Raw genomic sequence first — 18,049 nt, 5'->3', positions numbered from 1 at the left:
TATGTACCAATGCATCACTGATTTGATGAATACTGAACTCTCCTAAAGACTTCACTGCAGAGTCCAATGAGCTATTGTTAACCTGTCCACTGAAGAGAGAGCAGAGAAAGGCCGATCCTTTCACATATTTTTAAGTCTCAATTGGAGAGCCTTGAGGAAATTCAATCATGCAATTAGTTGAAATTATATAATTTGAAGTCATACGAACACGTTTGTTTTAGTGGGCACTGTTAAGTATGTGAGACTTAGTGTAGATAATCTTAGAAACATTCTAACCCAAAATTGAAGTCAGCTAACCATGGTGGTCATATCAGAAAAGCAAGCCTGGCAGGTGTGGCTCAGTGGTTGAGCGTCCACCTATGAACCAGGAGGTCACGGTTTGATTCCCAGTCAGGGCATATACTTGGATTGCGGGCTCTATCCCCAGTGTGGGACGCGCAGGAGGCAGCCAATAAATGATTCTCTCTCATCACTGAAGTTTCTATTTCTCTCTCCCTCTCCTTCTCCCTCTCCCTTCCTGTCTAAAAAAATAAAAATATTAAAATATTAAAAAGAAAAGCAAAACCAACAATGCAATTCACTTCTCAAGTGTGTATAGACCAGTGGTTGGCAAACAGCGGCTCACGAGCCACATGCGGCTCGCGAGCTGTGGTTTGCTGCTCTGTTGACTAATGAGTTTGCCAACCACTGGTATAGACCATGCTTTCGTCACACCTCTCTACAGAAGGCCAAGGCTCAGGCTCTGCCTGACAAATGTCTGAAGCTCCACACGTCAGTCAGGGCCCAGGAATGTGATGGTGAGAGAGACATAGTGCAGCTTCTTCACAGAGCATGGCCAGGCTGGAAAAAGGCCTGTTATTGTTGGTTCAGTCAACAAGTCTTTGCTCAGCCGTAGTGTTAGGGCCCCTGGCTTCTTTGCCACAACACTGTGAAGCAAGCACTTCCATCCTCACTTTACAGACGAGGAAAATGGATCAGGGAAGCAAAATGGCTTGTCTAAGGTCGGGTATGTGCTATAACGAGGGGCAGGGCCAGGACTCCAGTCCTCCCCTTCCAGGGTCGAGTATTCGTCCCACTCCAGCACAGCCCCAATGGGCTGCTATGCATCTCCCAAGCTCTGTCCACTTTACAACATTCACTTCACTCTACATGATAAACACTGTCACAGGTGTGACAACACTACAGGGACAGCAAGATACAGAGATCCTGCCACCTTGAACTTATGCAGAGCCTCCACCTTTCTCACATAAACCTCTCGGCTGCTCACTCCTGCAGACTGCCTCCTGCAAGTTTCCAATGGAAAAGATGTGGTGCTAGGATGCTTGCAGTGGACAGGAGGATCCTATATAATAAAGAGCTAATATGCTAATGAGAGCGGACAGTGGAACGACCTTCCGGAACGACCAGTGGGTGGGAGGCAGGGCCGTGGGGCCACCGAGGCCGCCTCGGCCCCAGCAGCCCCGGCTGCTGCCACCCTCTGTGGGACGATCGATGTGGGGAGAGGGGGCTCTGTGATTGATCGCCCCACAGAGGGTGGCAGCAGCCAGGGCTGCGAGGGCCAAGCCCCTTGCATGAATTTCATGCATCGGGCCTTGAGTAGTGAGTAACAGGCTCCCCTCAACTCTCCCTTGCCCTGCTGGATACCAATCTCCTTTTAAAAATATCTGACAAGTAACAATTTTAAGTGAATTCTTCTTCATGCTGCTGCACTCAGGTTTAGATGCCTTAAACTAAAGGTTAGAGAATCCACAATCCATTAAGAGGTACAGTCAACACACTGACAAAATAAAATATCATACAAACATTTTGTCATGAGTGTATTAATATTGGAGTCTCATTAAAAATAAATTTAACCCTTCTTCACAGAAGATCCTCATATGGCCTGTGACCCACAGTCAGCACACAACATGGAACTCCAACAGGAAACTACTTTGACTCTCCAATGCCCCTGGGCCCACTACATCCAACCTGGAAGAGCTGTGACAGTCATGTCTCTCTCGTTTTTTTTTTTTTTTTTTTTAATATTTTATTGATTTTTTACAGAGAGGAAGAGAGAGGGATAGAGAGCCAGAAACATCGATGACAGAGAAACATCAATCAGCTGCCTCCTGCACACCCCCTACTGGGGATGTGCCCGCAACCAAGGTACCTGCCCTTGATCGGAATCGAACCTGGGACCCTTGAGTCCGCAGGCCGACGCTCTATCCACTGAGCCAAACCGGTTAGGGCAGTCATGTCTCTCTTTATAGTTCGCCACTTCTCGTTAGCCAAGAAGGAAAAATCCAAAGGCAAAGCTTCCTTCAATAGGGCACATTTACTAGGGAATGAGGTTGGCTTGGAATTCCTCTGACATGGCCTATGACTCTGCTGATTAGCGTATAAAGGGATGTCTCCAAATCTCCCAGTTTCCTATAGACTGAACATTAATAACCAAGGCAAAAAACTGGCATGGCTCAGTGGCTGAACATTGATCTATAAACCAGGAGATCCTGGTTCAATTCCCGATCAGGGCACATGCCCAGATTGCAGGTTCAATCCCCAGTGGGAGACGTACAGGAGGCAACTGATCAATGGTTCTCTCTCATCACTTATGTTTCTCTCTCTCTCCCTTTCCCTTCCTATCTGAAATCAGTAAAGATATATTAAAATAATAATAATAATCCTATATAATAAAAGGCTAATATGCAAATCGACCAAACGGCAGAACGACCGGTCACTATGAAGCACACTGACCACCAGGGGGCAGATGCTCAACGCAGGGGGAGCGCCACTCAGCCAGAAGCCAGACACACAGCTGGTGAGTGCAGCAGCAGTGGCGGGAGCCTCTCCCACCTCCACAGATGTCCGACTGCTGGTGGGGAGTGGCCTAAGCCATCAGTTGGACATCCACTGAGGGCTCCCAGACTGTGAGAGGGTGCAGGTTTTTAAAGGGTTTACTAATGGAAAGAAAAACCTTTAAATGGCCTAGGGGAGGGCAATGGAAGAGAGGCAAAGCCCAGTTGATTTGTTGTCTAGACTGAGGTTCCATTTATGACTGGTTAAAAAGAAAAATGGGTTAAAAACAAAGCTTGAGCCCCACTGGTTACAGCTCAGTGGTTGAGCATCAACCCATGAATCAGGAGGTCCCGGTTCAATTCCTGGTCAGGGCACATGCCCAGGTTGCGGATCAATGATTCTCTCTCATCATTGATGTTTCTTTCTTTTTTGTTTTAATGTATTTTTACTGATTTCAGAGAGGAAGGAAGAGGGAGAGAGAGACAGAAACATCAATGATGAGAATCATTGATTGGCTGCCTCCTGCATGCCCCCTACTGGGGATCGAGCCCGCAACCCGGACATATGCCCTTGACCAGAATCGAACCCGAGACCCTTCAGTCTGTAGGCCAACACTCTATCCACTGAGCCAAACCAGCTAGGGCACAACAAAGCTTGAAAACCACTGATACAGTAAAAAGCTCTATTCAATGAGTCCCGTGCCAGGCAGGGTTCTCAGTACATATAATAGAGACTAGAAGCCCAGTGCACAAAATTCGTGCACGGGGGGCGGGTGTGTGTGTGTACCTCAGCCTGGCCTGCACCCTCTCCAATCTGGGACCCCTCGGGGGATGTCTGACTGCTGGTTTAGGATCGGGCATCCCTCTCACAATCTGGGACCGCTGGCTCCTAACCACTCGCCTGCTTTCCTGATTGCCCCTAACCGTTTCTGCCTACCAGCCTGATCACCCCCTAACCGCTCCCCTGCTGGTCTGATCAACGCCTAACTACTCCCCTGCCAGCCCGATCGCCCCCAACTGCTCTCCCCTGCCGGGACTCGCCTCCTTCGAGTGAGGTGGCGGAGACGCCAGAATCGGCCTCCTCCGCACCGCGCAGAGCCACAGGACCCTCAGGCCTCACTGTGAGAAGCGGCCGCCAGACCCCGCCTCTGCTGTGCGCGCGGCCATCTTGTGCCAACGTTGCACGTGAGGGCACAAGGACCACCTAGGCTTTTATTAGAATAAAGCCAGTCTCTGCCTCTAAGAGTTCACAGCCCAATGGAGACAGATAAATGAGGGTCACATTTCAGAGTCTCTATCCCCACACCTGCATAATGGTGAGAATAGCCGCTGCCTACCTCACAGATGTGCCATGAGACTCAAAAGAGATAATGTGTGTGCAAGTGCTTTCTTTTTTAAATATATTTTTATTGATTTCAGAGAAGGGAGAGAGAGATACAAACATCAATGATGAAAGAGAACCATTGATTGGCTGCCTCCTGCACACCCCCCACTGGGGATCAAGCCCGCAACTTGGGCATATGCCCTTGATTGGAATCGGTCCCAGGACCCTTCAGTCCACATGTTGACACTCTATCCACTGAGCCAAACCAGCTAGGGCTGAAAGTGCTTTCTGAAACTGTCAGGTCTACACAACTGTTAACATAACGCTATGTTCCCTCTGAAGTCCCAATTTTGTGGGCTAGCATACAGAATTTTATTTCTTTGAATTTCAGTTTCAAATACATATAGCAGTTAAAAAGAAACTTAGAATGTAATCTCTTCATTCAAAAGAATTAGAATGCTGTCTAGAAACTCTGTATGATAGCATATTTCAAAAGATTATCCATCTTAATAACAAAAGAATTCTTTTAAGGCTGAAAAAAAATGTTTTTGCAATAGGGTATTCTATTCCAAGAAAAAATAACTCATGGAGAAACAAATGAAAAGTTAGTGAAAAAAGCCCGGGCAGGGTAGTTCAGTTGGTTAGAGCATCATCCCGAAACACCAAATCTGTAGGTTCGATCCCTGGTCAGGGCACACATATAAGAATCAACCAATGAATGCATAAATAAGTGAGACAACAAATCTCTCTCTCTCTCTCTTTCTTTCTACCCCCTTTCCCTTTCTCTCTAAAATAAATCAATAAAAGTTATAAGAGAGTTAGTGAAAAAAATAGTGAAAGTTGATATGTACATTCCTAATAACTTAAAAGATTTTAAAAATTGTATCGAAGAAAAACGTCTGCTAAGGATAAAATTGTGATACGAATAATACACAGAATATCATAAGATACTTACAGCTGATAAGGCCAAAATCTGTTGTTGAATTGTTTCTTCATCATTACTGTCAACCCACGGGGGCACTGCTGCTTCTGAAAGGTTTAACAGTCAAAAAGAAAAGAAAAAAAAAAAAGTTACAAGGGTTACTCTGCAATTGTGGTTTGAAAAAATGAGCAAGTTTCCATACAACCATTTTAGCAAATTACTAATGAGTTCCAAATATGACCATTCATCATAATTTCCAGATTTTTTTGGTTAATCCTCATCTGAGGGTATTTTTCCATTGATTTTTAGAGAGAGTGGAAGGGAGTGGGAGAGAGAGAGAGAAACATTGATGTGAGAGAAACACATCGATTGGTTGCCTCCTGCACGCACCCCGACGAGGGCTGGGGAAGCTGCAAGTGAGGTATGTGCTCTTGACTGGAATCAAACCTGGGACCCTTCCAGTCCGAGGGCAGATGCTCTAACCACTGAGCAACTGGCTAGGGCATAATTCCCAGACTTAATGCATAAATCTTATGCATGTATGTATTTGGTAATAAAAAATTACTTAAATTATACAGTGAAGAAATTGTGCAACACCTTGACCAGGTGATCAAAATCAACATCACCATCGAGAGAAACATGGCCATTGTGGGTCTCCAAATGTGATACCTTGATAAAGACACATTATCTAAGCAGTATTCTGGCCAAAAATGCATAATCTGCATCTAATTATAATCTAATCATAAGGAAATATCATACAAAACTCAAATGAGAAATGGTCTATTTAATAATAAAAAAGGAGGGGTATTCTTCAAAACCACTGTCATAAAAGACAAAGAAAGGCTGTGGAAATGTTCCAGATTAAAGGAGACTAAGATATGTGACAAAAAATGCAATCCTGTACCCTGGACTGGATGCTATGTTGAGGGGGAAAATATATAAAGGATTTTACTGGGTCAATGACAAAATTTGAATGTGAGTATTATATAAATGTTAAATTTCCTAAAGCTGGAAAACTAACAATCTGGGTAGAAGGTATATGGGTATTTTCTATACTAGTTTTATTGTTGCAACTTTTCTGTATATTGAGATTATTTCCAAATAAAAGTGTTTCTTTTTAAAGAGATTTAAAAATATATGTTTATTGATTTCAAAGAGGAAGGGAGAAGGAAAGAGAGATAGAAACATCAATGATTAGAATCATGGATCAGCTGCCACCTGCATGCCCCCCACTGGGGATGGAACCAGGAATGTGGGCATGTGCCCTGACCAGGAATCGAACCGTGACCTCCTGGTTCATAGGTCGACACTCAAACACTGAACCATGCCATCTGGGCCCAAAAAATAAACGTTTTTATAAAAAGTTAATGTACTTGTCTCATGAAAAAAGGTTTGATAAGGAGGCTGCAAGATAAGCAGTTAAGAATTGAGAAAAGGGTTGACAGAAGTGAAAGCAAATGAAAGAAATGGGCAAAATCAGAGGCAATATACAACGGGGCTGGGATCAAATCCTCTGAGCCGTTAGAAGCGAAGTGCTGGGAATACAAGGATGCCTTACACCCAGCCTGTGTCTCCGGGGCTCACAAAGAAATGATTACAACTTAGCACAATTTTAATACCAGATGACAAATGGCAACCACCTTGAGAGGTGAGTCCCACAGAGTTTCTGGGGTGACTTGGGAGCCCATCTTGGACTAGCAGCCACTTAGAAACTGTCAATCCCGCCCTAGCTGGTTTGGCTCAGTGTATAGACCATCAGCCTGCAGACTGAAGGGTCCCGGGTTCCATTCCGGCCAAGGGCACATGCCTGGGTTGTGGGCTCGATCCCCAGTAGGGGGCATGCAGGAGGCAGCCGATCAAGGATTCTCTCTCATCATTGATGTTTCTATCTCTCTCTCCCTCTCCCTTCCTCTCTGAAATCAATAAAGAAATATATTTAAAAAACAAAAAACAAAACAAAAACTGTTGCCCTGGCCCGTTTGGCTCAGTGGATAGAGCGTCGGCCTATGGACTGAGGGGTCCCAGGTTCGATTCCGGTCAAGGGCATGTACCTTGGTTGCGGGCACATCCCCAGTGGGGGGTGTGCAGGAGGCAGCTGATCGATGTTTCTCTCCCATCGATATTTCTAACTCTCTATCCCTCTCCCTTCCTCTCTGTAAAAAATCAATAAAATATATTAAAAACAAACAAACAAAAAAACTGTCAATCCCTTGTGTTCCTCATCCCCCCTAAACATTGCAGATTTCTGATCACCTCTCTTCATGCTTTGACATACTTTTCATTGAGGAAGTCACCTACTCTTAATGGTTTTTACACAACTTGACTAATAATCTGTATCTGTAGATGGAATTCCCCTCCACGCTTCAAACAAACGAACTGTTATTGGATCCTGTTCAGTTAATTTAGACAAGTGCTAACCAATAGTACTTTCTGCAATGATGGAGATGTTCTAGATCTGCACTGTCCAATATGGAAGCCACTAGTCCCATGTGGTTACTGGCCACCTGAAATGTGACTGATGTGACCAAGGAATGAAATTTCCCTGATATGCTACCTGCGTTCCCTTCCCTGCTTTTGTACATGGGTCAATTTAATCACTTCCATGAATCACTGTTATGCTAATTTGCATAGTTTATTTGTCCCAAAGAGCTGCTTCATACTTTTGAGTTTACTAAAGCATAACAATGCCTAAAGGGCATTCGCCACAGGTCTAACTAGTTCTGTTTTGAATCTGTAGCACTGCCCAAATGGAATGAATTATTTTATCATACTTTTGCCAAATTCTAAGACATGAGGCCAGTTTTGTGTTTGAACACCATCAAAAGGCAAAAGTAGATATTTGGAGATTTTGTGAACTGCAAACATTTAAATAAGCATTTGTCAGTAAATAAATGTACTGCTCCTCAGAGGGGCCATCACTGGCTGACCTTACCCACCATCCCAGCCATGGGGAACGATGCCTTTCTTCCTTTAAATCCCAAAGGTTTATGGGTTTGTGCTACCCAAAGAATGGAAGCCATTACTTACACATTTTTTGTATTCTCAGGGCCTTATCATGGTGTCTAGTAATAAGTGCTCAATAAAATTCGGCAGGTAAGTAAGTCGTGTACAACAAACCTATACTATACCTGATTTTTTGGTATGCTGCTCCTCAACAAATTTTTTCTGTTCCTTCTGAAAATCTCCTATAATGGTCTGTTAAAAAATACATAAAGAGTCAAATTACCTTGAAAATTTTATTAGGAAAGAACTACATTCAAGATTTGTGAAGTCTATTTGAGATATTTTATTCATTTTCTCCAAATAAAAATGCTAAAAAAGTGATAGTTCACCCTATCTACAAGAGGGAATTGTCAACATTTTTGAATTTCAAGAATACAATCTCCTTTTATGATAAATTATCTTTTCAAGTGAAAAAATAAAATGAGCTAAAAACTGAACTTTTGTATTATTCAAAAAATAAGATAGGTTAAATCTCATTCTAACAAATAGTACATACAACCAAAGTATCTAAATGACAAGCTATCTAAAGTTTAACTGATGACCTCCTTAGTTCAAATAATTACCAACATAAATAAAATTCACCACTGTAAAAAATGAACAAAGTCAACCCATTAGAGTCTTAAAAGGATTGTTACTAATGGGCTAAGACTTTAAAAAATTAACCAAATGATGAAAAGCATAAATATATTCTGAAGTGTTATAGTTGAAAATTAAACTCACAATATGAAAAGTTTAGTATTACCCAAAAGTATCAACATACCTTAGACCAGTGGTCAGCAAACTGCGGCTCGCGAGCCACATGCGGCTCTTCGGCCCCTTGAGTTTTTAGCAAAGGCCAGCTTAGGAGTACCCTAATTAAGTTAATAACAATGTACCTACCTATATAGTTTAACTTTAAAAAATTCTGGCTCTCGCCCTAACCGGTTTGGCTCAGTGGATAGAGCATCGGCCTGTGGATTGAAGGGTCCCAGGTTCGATTCCAGGCAAGGGCATATACCTTGGGTGCGGGCACATCCCCAGTAGGAGGTGTGCAGGAGGCAGCTGATCGATGTTTCTCTCTCATCGATGTTTCTAACTCTCTATCCCTCTCCCTTCCTCTCTGTAAAAAATCAATAAAATATATATTTTTAAAAATCTGGCTCTCAAAAGAAATTTCAATCGTTGTACTGTTGATATTTGGCTCTGTTGACTAATGAGTTTGCCAACCACTGCCTTAGACTACATAAAAACCAAAGTTACTTAAATCAGATCACTTATATCAAAGCTATTTGTTACACAAAAAGAGAAAAATTTCAAGAATCTCAACTATTAATATTTTTATCAGAATATGATATCCTAGCCTGGCCGGTGTGGGTCAGTGGTTGAGTATTGACCTGTGCACCAAGAAGTCGCTAGTTTGATACCCAAGTTGTTGGCTGGATCCCCAATAGGGGGCATGCAGGAGGCAGCCGGCAGTATTTCTCTCCCATCGATGTTCTCTAGCTTTAAAATCAATAAAAACATACATATTTTTAAAAAGAATATGATATCCTACTTAGGTTAATAAAATTCATAAGAAAAAGGGACGATATTAGTTAATAAATTTCATAAATTTCTACTATCAAAGACATTTAAATGTACCTTATCGATGATGTCATCTATTTTTCCTTCTTCTACTGATTTCTTTATCGATTGTGCTGTTTCAGCAACTGATTCAGTTATCTTTTTTGTAGCAGCAGTCGCAAAGTTAAATAAATAGCCTATAAAGAATAAAAAGAAGAGTTTATGCTCCATTCTAGTACAATGGTTATTGTATTTATAATTTCTCCCTTAAAGAGTCTTGTAAGAATCTTAAGCCATAGGGCATGCTCCCTGTTAATTAGAACTTTAAACAAAAAATGAGCAGCACTGCCAGTCCTCCACTTTCTTGGTGGACTGGCCATCCATCCTGGCTTTAATTCATCTCTTTCAAAGACCCTTAGCAAACGCCCCAGTTCTCCCCCAGCAACTGTTTCAAATTGTCTTGTTACCCGCCTGGTGTGGCTCAGCAGTTGAGCGTCGACCTATGAACCAGGAACTAATGGTTCTATTCCTGTCAGGGCACATGCCCAGGTTGCAGGCTTGATCCCCAGTAGGGGATGTTCAGGAGGCAGCTGATCAATGATTCTCTTTCATCGTTGATGTTTCTAAAACCTCTCTCTCCCTCTCCCTTCCTTGCTGAAATCAATAAAAAATATATTTTTAAAAACTGGTATTTTAGCACAATAATCTTAATTCTCAGATTTTAATGGCTCCATGGGTGAAGTACATGATACATACTGAACACAGAGAAAGCAGTTATTGCTCTCAAGGAGCAATTTCTAAACAAACAAAAAACTTATAGACAACCACAGGAGCACAATTACTAGTATTCATTAAACAGAGGCACTCAGAGAAGGGAGGAAGAAGGTCTCCCAGGAGTAATTAGAGAGTGGACTGGATTCTGAAGTCAGAGGGAGAGGGAAGTGGGAGAGTATGGCAAGAGATTTTCAGGTAACCTCATAAAGACAAGAAGTGGTTTATTAATTTTGCAAAGAGATAATCTGATACCACATTAAAGACAGTTTTTATTAGTTAGTAAAAAATTGAGACTAAAGTTAGGAGTTAACAGGAAGTGCCCAGCTGGTGTGGCTCAGTGGTTGAGTGTCGACCTATGAACCAGTAGGTCACTGTTTGGTTCCCGGTCAGCGCACATGCCCAGGTTGCAAGCTCAATCCCCACACTGTGAGGGGTGCAGGAGGCAGCAGGTCAATGATTCTCTCTCATCATCATCATTAATGTTTCTATCTCTCCCTCCTTCCTCTCTGAAATAAAATACACACACACACACCTACACTAATAAAAGAAAAATATGTAAATTGACCATACCTCAGTGACAACCACCAGCCAATCAAGAGGGAATATGCAAATTAGCAGGACAAAGCTGGCAGCAGCCCCCCCCCCCCCCGCCAGTCGCTCCAGGCACCTGGGTGGGGCAGGGCAGCTGCTATGAGGGGGAGGGCGAGGGGCGGAGGGAGCCAGAGTGGAGCGCAGACTCCAGCCTGAGTCAGCGAGAAGCTTGCAGACTCCGGCCGGAGCAAAGGCAGAAGGTGGTGGCCAGAGCGAAGGCGGAAGGCAGTGGCCAGAGCGAAGGCCTGGGTCCCGGGTGCCAGAGGAAAACCGGTGCCGGCAGCCAGGTGAAGGAAGGCCTATTGCACGAATCTTCGTGCAACAGGCCTCTAGTCCTACCTAATAATAGAGCAATATGCAAATTGACCGTACCTTCGCTACACCCACCAGCCACGCCCACCAGGAAACCGTCGCAGGGATGCTGGGGTGCGGCCGAGCCCAAGGCCGGGAAAACTTTGGGCGGAGGCTTTCCCGGCCTTGGGCACCAGCGGGGAGCCTGCACGGATCGCAGGCAACCAATGGGGGTCGGCTCCTACGATCCGTAGCAGGGAGGCTGGGGTGCAGCCGAGCCCAAGGCCGCCGCCCGGGGCCAAGCCCCGACCCTGAAAGAAGGCAGAAGGCGGTGGCCACAGCCAAGGCCTGGGTCCCCGGTGCCAGCAGAAAACTGGTGCAGGCAGCCAGGTGAATGAAGGTCTATTGCATGAATCTTCGTGCAAACGGGCTGCTAGTATATATATAAAGTTAACAAGAAGTAACAGGAGTACAATGTCCACTTCGGGAACTTAGGCACAAGAGAGGGTCTGAGCCAAGGAAGAAAAGGAAGTAAAACATCTGTGAGCACACCTCCAAAACTTTATGGAGGAAGTGGGGAGATCGGGAACATTGAACGTAGTCATTTTATCTTCATTTTCATTGTCATTTTTAGTCTCACAACCATCCTGGGAAGAGTAGATATAATCTGTCCAGTTTACAGATAGGGAAGCCAAGGCTGACAAAGGATAAATGATTTGTCCATTATGACAGAGGCAGATCTACCCCACTGACTGCCTAGCCAATAGCCTATCACCTTCCACCTTGCCAAAGAAACCCCACTTTGATAGGTGCTCTTCAAACCTGGGGGTGGTTTTAGGGACCCTGGACACAAGCCATCAAGGTCTTCTCATTAAGCCTCTGTTTGTGGGACTTTCTATAATTTGGAGCTGGATTTTCTGCAATTTGCAAACGATCCTATATACTAAAAGCCTAATATGCAAATTGACCAAACGGCAGAACAGCTGGTCGCTATGAGGCGCTCTGACCACCAGGGGGCAGATATGCTCAACACAGGAGCTGTCCCCTGGTGGTCAGTGCGCTCCCACAGGGGGAGTGCCGCTCAGCCAGAAGCCGACTCATGGCTGGTGAGCACAGCAGTGGTGGCTCCCACCACTGCTGCAGGCGGGCAGTAAGGAGTGAAGGGTCCCAGACTGCGAGAGCCCCGGACTGTGAGAGGAATGTCTGACTGCCGGCAGGCGGACATCCTTAGCGCTGCTGTGGAGGCGGGAGAGGCTCCTGCCACCACCGCTGCACTCACCAGCCATGAGCCCTGCTCAGGGCTTCTGGCTGAGCGGTGCTCCCCCTGTGGTAGTGCACTGACAACCGGGGGCAGCTCCTGCATTGAGTGTCTGCCCCCTGGTGGTCAGTGCGCGTCATAGTGACCAGTCGTTCCGCTGTTCGGTCAATTTGCATACTAGCCTTTTATTATATAGTATAGGATGGGATCCAAGCTCTTGACCATTTGTACTGCCTTCCTTGTAGTAAATCTTTGTCATTAGAACTGAATTAGGGATTTTACTTCTTTTCAAAGTTGACATGTATTTTCCTATGTACACACTAACTTTTGGAGTCCTCGTAGCTGCACTTTCCATACAGGAAAAAAGGAGGGTGGCCTAATTAACACAGTTCCACTACAAATACTACTTTTCAAATGAGAAGGAACAGGGACTGGCCTTTCCTTCATGGGCATTGACTGGCCTTAGGGAAGGTTTTGAAAAAGCCAATGCTCATCGTTGGCCACCTCCCACTTATTTAAACTGCGTGAATAACTCAGATATTTAATACTCTCAGAGGTACCATTTTTCTTTTTTCTTGTTAATCCTCACTTGAGGATAATTTTTTCCATTGATTATTTTTTTAGAGAGAGTGAGAGGGAAAGAGATACATAGAGAGAAACATCGATGTGAGAGAGACACAGATTGGTTGCCTCCTGCACATGTCCCAACCCAGGGCCTGGGATCGAGCCTGCAACCGAGGTACTTGCCCTTGACCAGAATTGAACCCAAGACCATTCAGTCTGTGGGCCGATGCTCTAAGCACACTGGCTAGGTACCAATTTTCTTTTCGTTTTAAAGAAAGAGTGCAGATAAAGCTCTAATTTGGTTGACTTTAACAAAACCCCACAACCAATTTGTAAGTTACTTTGGGGCATGGGCCTTCAGGAAGGTAGAGAGAAGTTCTTCAGTTAGTTTCCTTATAAACTGTCCTCCTCTGAAACAGGTATCATAGGAGGTCCTAAGTTTATCAGGAGGGAGGGACAGGATGGGAAGATTTGTTTTTGGGCGAGAAAATGGAATGTAGGCCTGGGTGTCCACTACTTACCCATGAGGTGTCTAAATTTATAAACAGGTCATCATGAACCAGAAGTATTTAGGGTCCAATCTTTTTTTTTTTTTTTTTAATATTTGTACTGATTTCAGAGAAGGAAGGGAGAGGGAGAGGGAGAGAGATGGAAACATCAATGATGAGGGAGAATCATCGATCGGCCGCCTCCTGCACGCCCCCCACCGGGGATCGAGCCCTAACCTGGGCATGTGCTCTGACTGGGAATCAAACCATTATGACCTCCTGGTCTGTACGTCAATGCTTAACCACTGAGCCACGCCAGCCAAGTGAGATATTGAATTTCAGTTTTCAAAACATAGATGGGCCCAGCTGGTGTAGCTCAGTGATTGAGCACCGACACTTGAACCAGGAGGTCACGATTCGATTCCTGGTCAGGGCACATGCTGGATTGCAGGCTCAATCTCCAGTAGTGGGGTGTACAAGAGGCAGTGGATCAATGAATCTCTCTCACCGATGTTTCTCTCTCTCGCTCCCTCTCCCTTCCTCTCTGAAATCAATAAAAAACATTATTTAAAAAAATAACACACACACAAAACATAGATGGGTCTTTTTAAAGATAACATACCTTGCCTTGGCCAGTGTTTCTAAGTGGTTAGAGCGCCAGCCCAGGCACCCAAGGGTCACGGATTCGATGCCTGGTCAAGGGCATGTACCTGGGTTGCAGGTTTGATCCCCAGCCACAGCTGGGGTACCTGTGGGAGGCAACCTATCAATGTGTCTCTCTCACATCATTGTTTCTCTCTCTCCCCTTCCCTTCCTCCCTTCTACTCTCTCTAAAAGAAAAAGCAAGGGAAAAAATATCCTCGGGTGAGGATTAAAAACAAAACAAAAATAAAGATAATATACCTTTTATGATCAATACATAGAAATAACAAACATCTCATAATCTCTCTTGTCTTTCTGAAGGTTTGTGTATAAAATAGAACCTCTACATCTTTTTAATAGTTACATAAATATTAGAGCTAAAGGAACTTGCATTTATTTGGAAACTTTAAATTCACAATGTGTGTGCGCATGGAAAGGGGGGGAATACTATTATCTAACCTTAGCTTCCCCAAACATCAGGAGAGTCTGGTGAGAAAAGAGATCACAACATTAAACTTCAAAGTAGACATCCATATTGAACACACATTTATTTAAAAAGTATTCAAAAGGAAAAGAAAAAAAGTATTCAGAGATCTTTAGTACTAAATACAAACATGAAGTTTCTAATAAAGCCCTCACATCGCCCTAACCGGTTTGGCTCAGTGGATAGAGCGTTGGCCTGCAGACTCAAGAGTCCCGGGTTCGATTCCGGTCAAGGGCATGTACCTTGGTTGCGGGCACATACCCAGTGGGGAGTGTGCAGGAGGCAGCTGATCGATGTTTCTCTCCCATCGATGTTTCTAACTCTCTCTCCCTCTCCCTTCCTCTCTGTAAAAAATTAATAAAATATATATTTTTTAAAAAGACCTCACAAAGTTTTCAGAAGCCACTTTTTAAAAATATATATTTTTTATTGATTTCAGAGAGGAAGGGAGAGGAAGAGAGAGCTAGAAACATCAATGAGAGTATCATTGATCAACTGCCTCCTGTGTGCCCCGCCACTGGGGATCCAGTACACGACCTGGGCATGTGTCCTTGACTGGTATCAAACCTGGGACCCTTTAGTCTGAAGGCTGACGCTCTATCCTCTGAACCAAACCAGCTAGCGCCAGAAGCCACTTTTAATACCTTCCTTTAAGATAAATGAAAATGGCCCGGCCAGTGTGGCTCGCTGGTTAAGTGTTGACCTATGAACCCATGAGGTCACAATGATTCTCTCTCATCATTGATGTTTCTGTCTCTCTCCCTTCATCTCTGAAATAAAAAATAAAAATATATTTTAAAAAAATGAAAATGGTTCTCTGTGTCCTAGGAAATCAGGTAAATCCCCATACCCTACTTTTCCTAACTTTTGTCTATGCCAACTACCTAACATAACCTTTCTGCTCTGGTCAAATTCATCTTCTCACATCTCTCCAATACTCTAAGCTCTTCCTAATTTTCTACACAGGAAAAATTCATTTCCTCTTTAGTGATTCTATACACAGTACTTAAGTTTTATATCTCTTGTGCACTGTTTGGGGCCCTTGGACTGAGATTATGTACCGCCATGATTTCAGGTTAAGTCTGTTTTCCCTGCCCCTCCACTTTGAAGTAACATTTTTGAATGTTAGAGCCTTTTTTATTCAAATACGTGTTTCTCCACTCTCAGGCTCCAGCCTCCCCTAGTGCTCTTGCCATTTAGATTCTTTTTAAATGCTTGCTAAATTTAATACCTACCTGACCGGTTTGGCTCAGTGGATAGAGCGTCGGCCTGCGGACTCAAGGGTCCCAGGTTCGATTCCGGTCAAGGGCGTGTACCTTGGTTGCGGGCACATCCCCAGTAGGGGGTGTACAGGAGGCAGCTGATTGATGTTTCTCTCTCATCGATGTTTCTTTTCTTTTTCTTTTTTTAAAATATATATTTTATTGATTTTTTTACAGAGAGGAAGAGAGAGGGATATAGAGAGCTAGAAACATTGATGAGAGAGAAACATCGACCAGCTGCCTCCTGCACACCCCCCACCGGGGATGTGCCCGCAACCAAGGTACATGCCCTTGACCGGAATCGAACCTGGGACCCTTCAGTCCGCAGACCGACGCTCTATCCACTGAGCCAAACCGGTTTCGGCTCATCGATGTTTCTAACTCTCTCTCCCTCTCCCTTCCTCTCTGTAAAAAAATCAATAAAATATTTTAAAAATAAATAAATAAATTTAATACCTACCTTTGCTGCAGTTCTCTCCTAGCGTCTGCTTTAGCGTCTTCCTTCTCAAAGACGTTTCCTTTGACTAAGCCCGCTAAAGTCTCTCTAAAATCAGAATTACTAGAGCATGTGTTTATCTTTCAAGCCTACTTTTACCCTCGTCCCTATCTAGACAGTAAACTCGAAAAGAGCACGGGCTCTGAAATTAGATCTAGGTCCAAACTCCACTGCTACCATTTACTATGACTATAACTGAGGGTGAGGGTGAGAACTCTACGCTTGTCTCCCAACTCACTGGGGCTTTGCACAGATGAAAGGCGATATCGTTCACAAAACATCTAGTACCGGAACTGGAACGTCACAGACAAAAATTGGCAGCCACTTTCCTGCCTTAAGGAAAAAGGTCCCATTGCACCTAAAAAAGGAGACCAGCCTGACCAAGGCGTTCAGTACCTCTTCCTCAATTAACTTCCGAAAATACATTCTGCCCTAAGGACAAAAAGTCACTTTTTCAACCTACTCCAGCTCCCCAACCGCCTCGCCTTGGGGGGACGCGGGGGGGGGGGGGAGGCTGTGGAAGTTGGCGAGCTGAACAAAAAAAGATTCCTCGTCAAACCTAAAGACCTTTCTGCGGCTCTGCTCCTAATGTTTTACACTTTGTACGGGGACGTGTCACGAGGAAGTTCAGGTTCGGGGTTTGACTGCTGGAGGAAGCCCCGGCTCTGCCCAGGTCCTCACCGAGCTCTCCCGGCCCGAGAGGACCGACCAACCGACACCCCTTCCTCCCTCACCCCCGACGCGGGCGACTCACCGCCGAGGTCTTTGGCCTGGTGAAGGAGCTCGCTCTCAGCCGACTCCGCCACAGCCTCGGAGGGCGGCTCCGGCGGGGCTTCTCCCTCAGGCTGCCCGTCTCCTTCGACCGGGCGGCCGTCCACCACCGGCTGCTGCAAGCCCAGCCAACTGCTCAGACCGCGGAACATCCCGCCCGCGGGGCCGCCGCCGCGGTCCCGGCCACCGGAGACCTGGCGGCTGCTGCCCACCTCTGACTTCACAATGCGCGTCTCCCGGGGAGATGGCCGGAAGTGGGACCCCGCGGCAGCCCGTCTAGCCGCCCGCCCGCCTCTATGACAACTCGGACGCCGGCCGTGCGTGCGTCACTTCCGGCCGGAGGCCCCGCCCCTCCGGTTGTTTATTTGGTTAGCTAGTGTGCGCGCGTGGAAAGCGGACAAAGGGCTTTTCCCACGCTGCCTGGCCGCGCCCCCTTCCCCGCGTCTCCAGCTTTGTAGCGATTGACCTTGGCGTGTAAACGGCGTCTTTGTCGCTCTAAACACCTTGGGTGGTGGCTTAGCTTCGCCTTTTCAGGTCCAGCTGGGAGTTGGGTATCTTTAGCCTCCTGAGACTGAATCAAAACTAGCTTCCCCACCCCCCCCCACCCCCCAAAAAAAACCCACAAAAACAAAACTAGCCCAGGGCTTCTAGGTCCAAATACCAATTTACCGGGAATACAGAGGCTGGAGGAAAGTGCTAAAGGATACCATGGGATGCAGGCAACATAGAATCTAGGCTGGGAGAAACCACAGGACAAACGACATTGTTTATTCAACTAAATTGCAATGAAGGGGAGAAGGGGAACTTAGAGATTAAAAGCGATTTAAGAGACATAATGCATGGCAACTTGAGGATTTTATTTG

The 18,049-nt window shown here is 45.1% G+C and overlaps 1 protein-coding gene across 1 annotated transcript in view; it reads right to left on the bottom strand.

The window, feature by feature from the left end:
- Positions 1-17,470, bottom strand: part of SYAP1 (synapse associated protein 1) — a 33,761-nt gene extending 16,291 nt beyond the window's left edge. The window contains exons 1-4 of the mRNA XM_079765740.1: positions 17,170-17,470; positions 9,644-9,762; positions 8,149-8,215; positions 5,054-5,127 (exon numbers count right to left, since the gene is read on the bottom strand). Of these exons, the coding sequence (XP_079621866.1) occupies positions 5,054-5,127; positions 8,149-8,215; positions 9,644-9,762; positions 17,170-17,338 (429 nt within the window). The 5' untranslated portion in view covers positions 17,339-17,470. The remainder of the gene's footprint in view (positions 1-5,053; positions 5,128-8,148; positions 8,216-9,643; positions 9,763-17,169) is intronic.
- Positions 17,471-18,049: the final 579 nt, after the last annotated feature.

This window comes from Cnephaeus nilssonii (genome assembly GCF_951640355.1).
Source record: "Cnephaeus nilssonii genome assembly, chromosome: X".
Taxonomy (NCBI): Eukaryota; Metazoa; Chordata; class Mammalia; order Chiroptera; family Vespertilionidae; genus Cnephaeus; species Cnephaeus nilssonii.
Note: the sequence above shows the minus strand (reverse complement) of the source record. Positions and strands in the feature narration are given on the sequence as shown.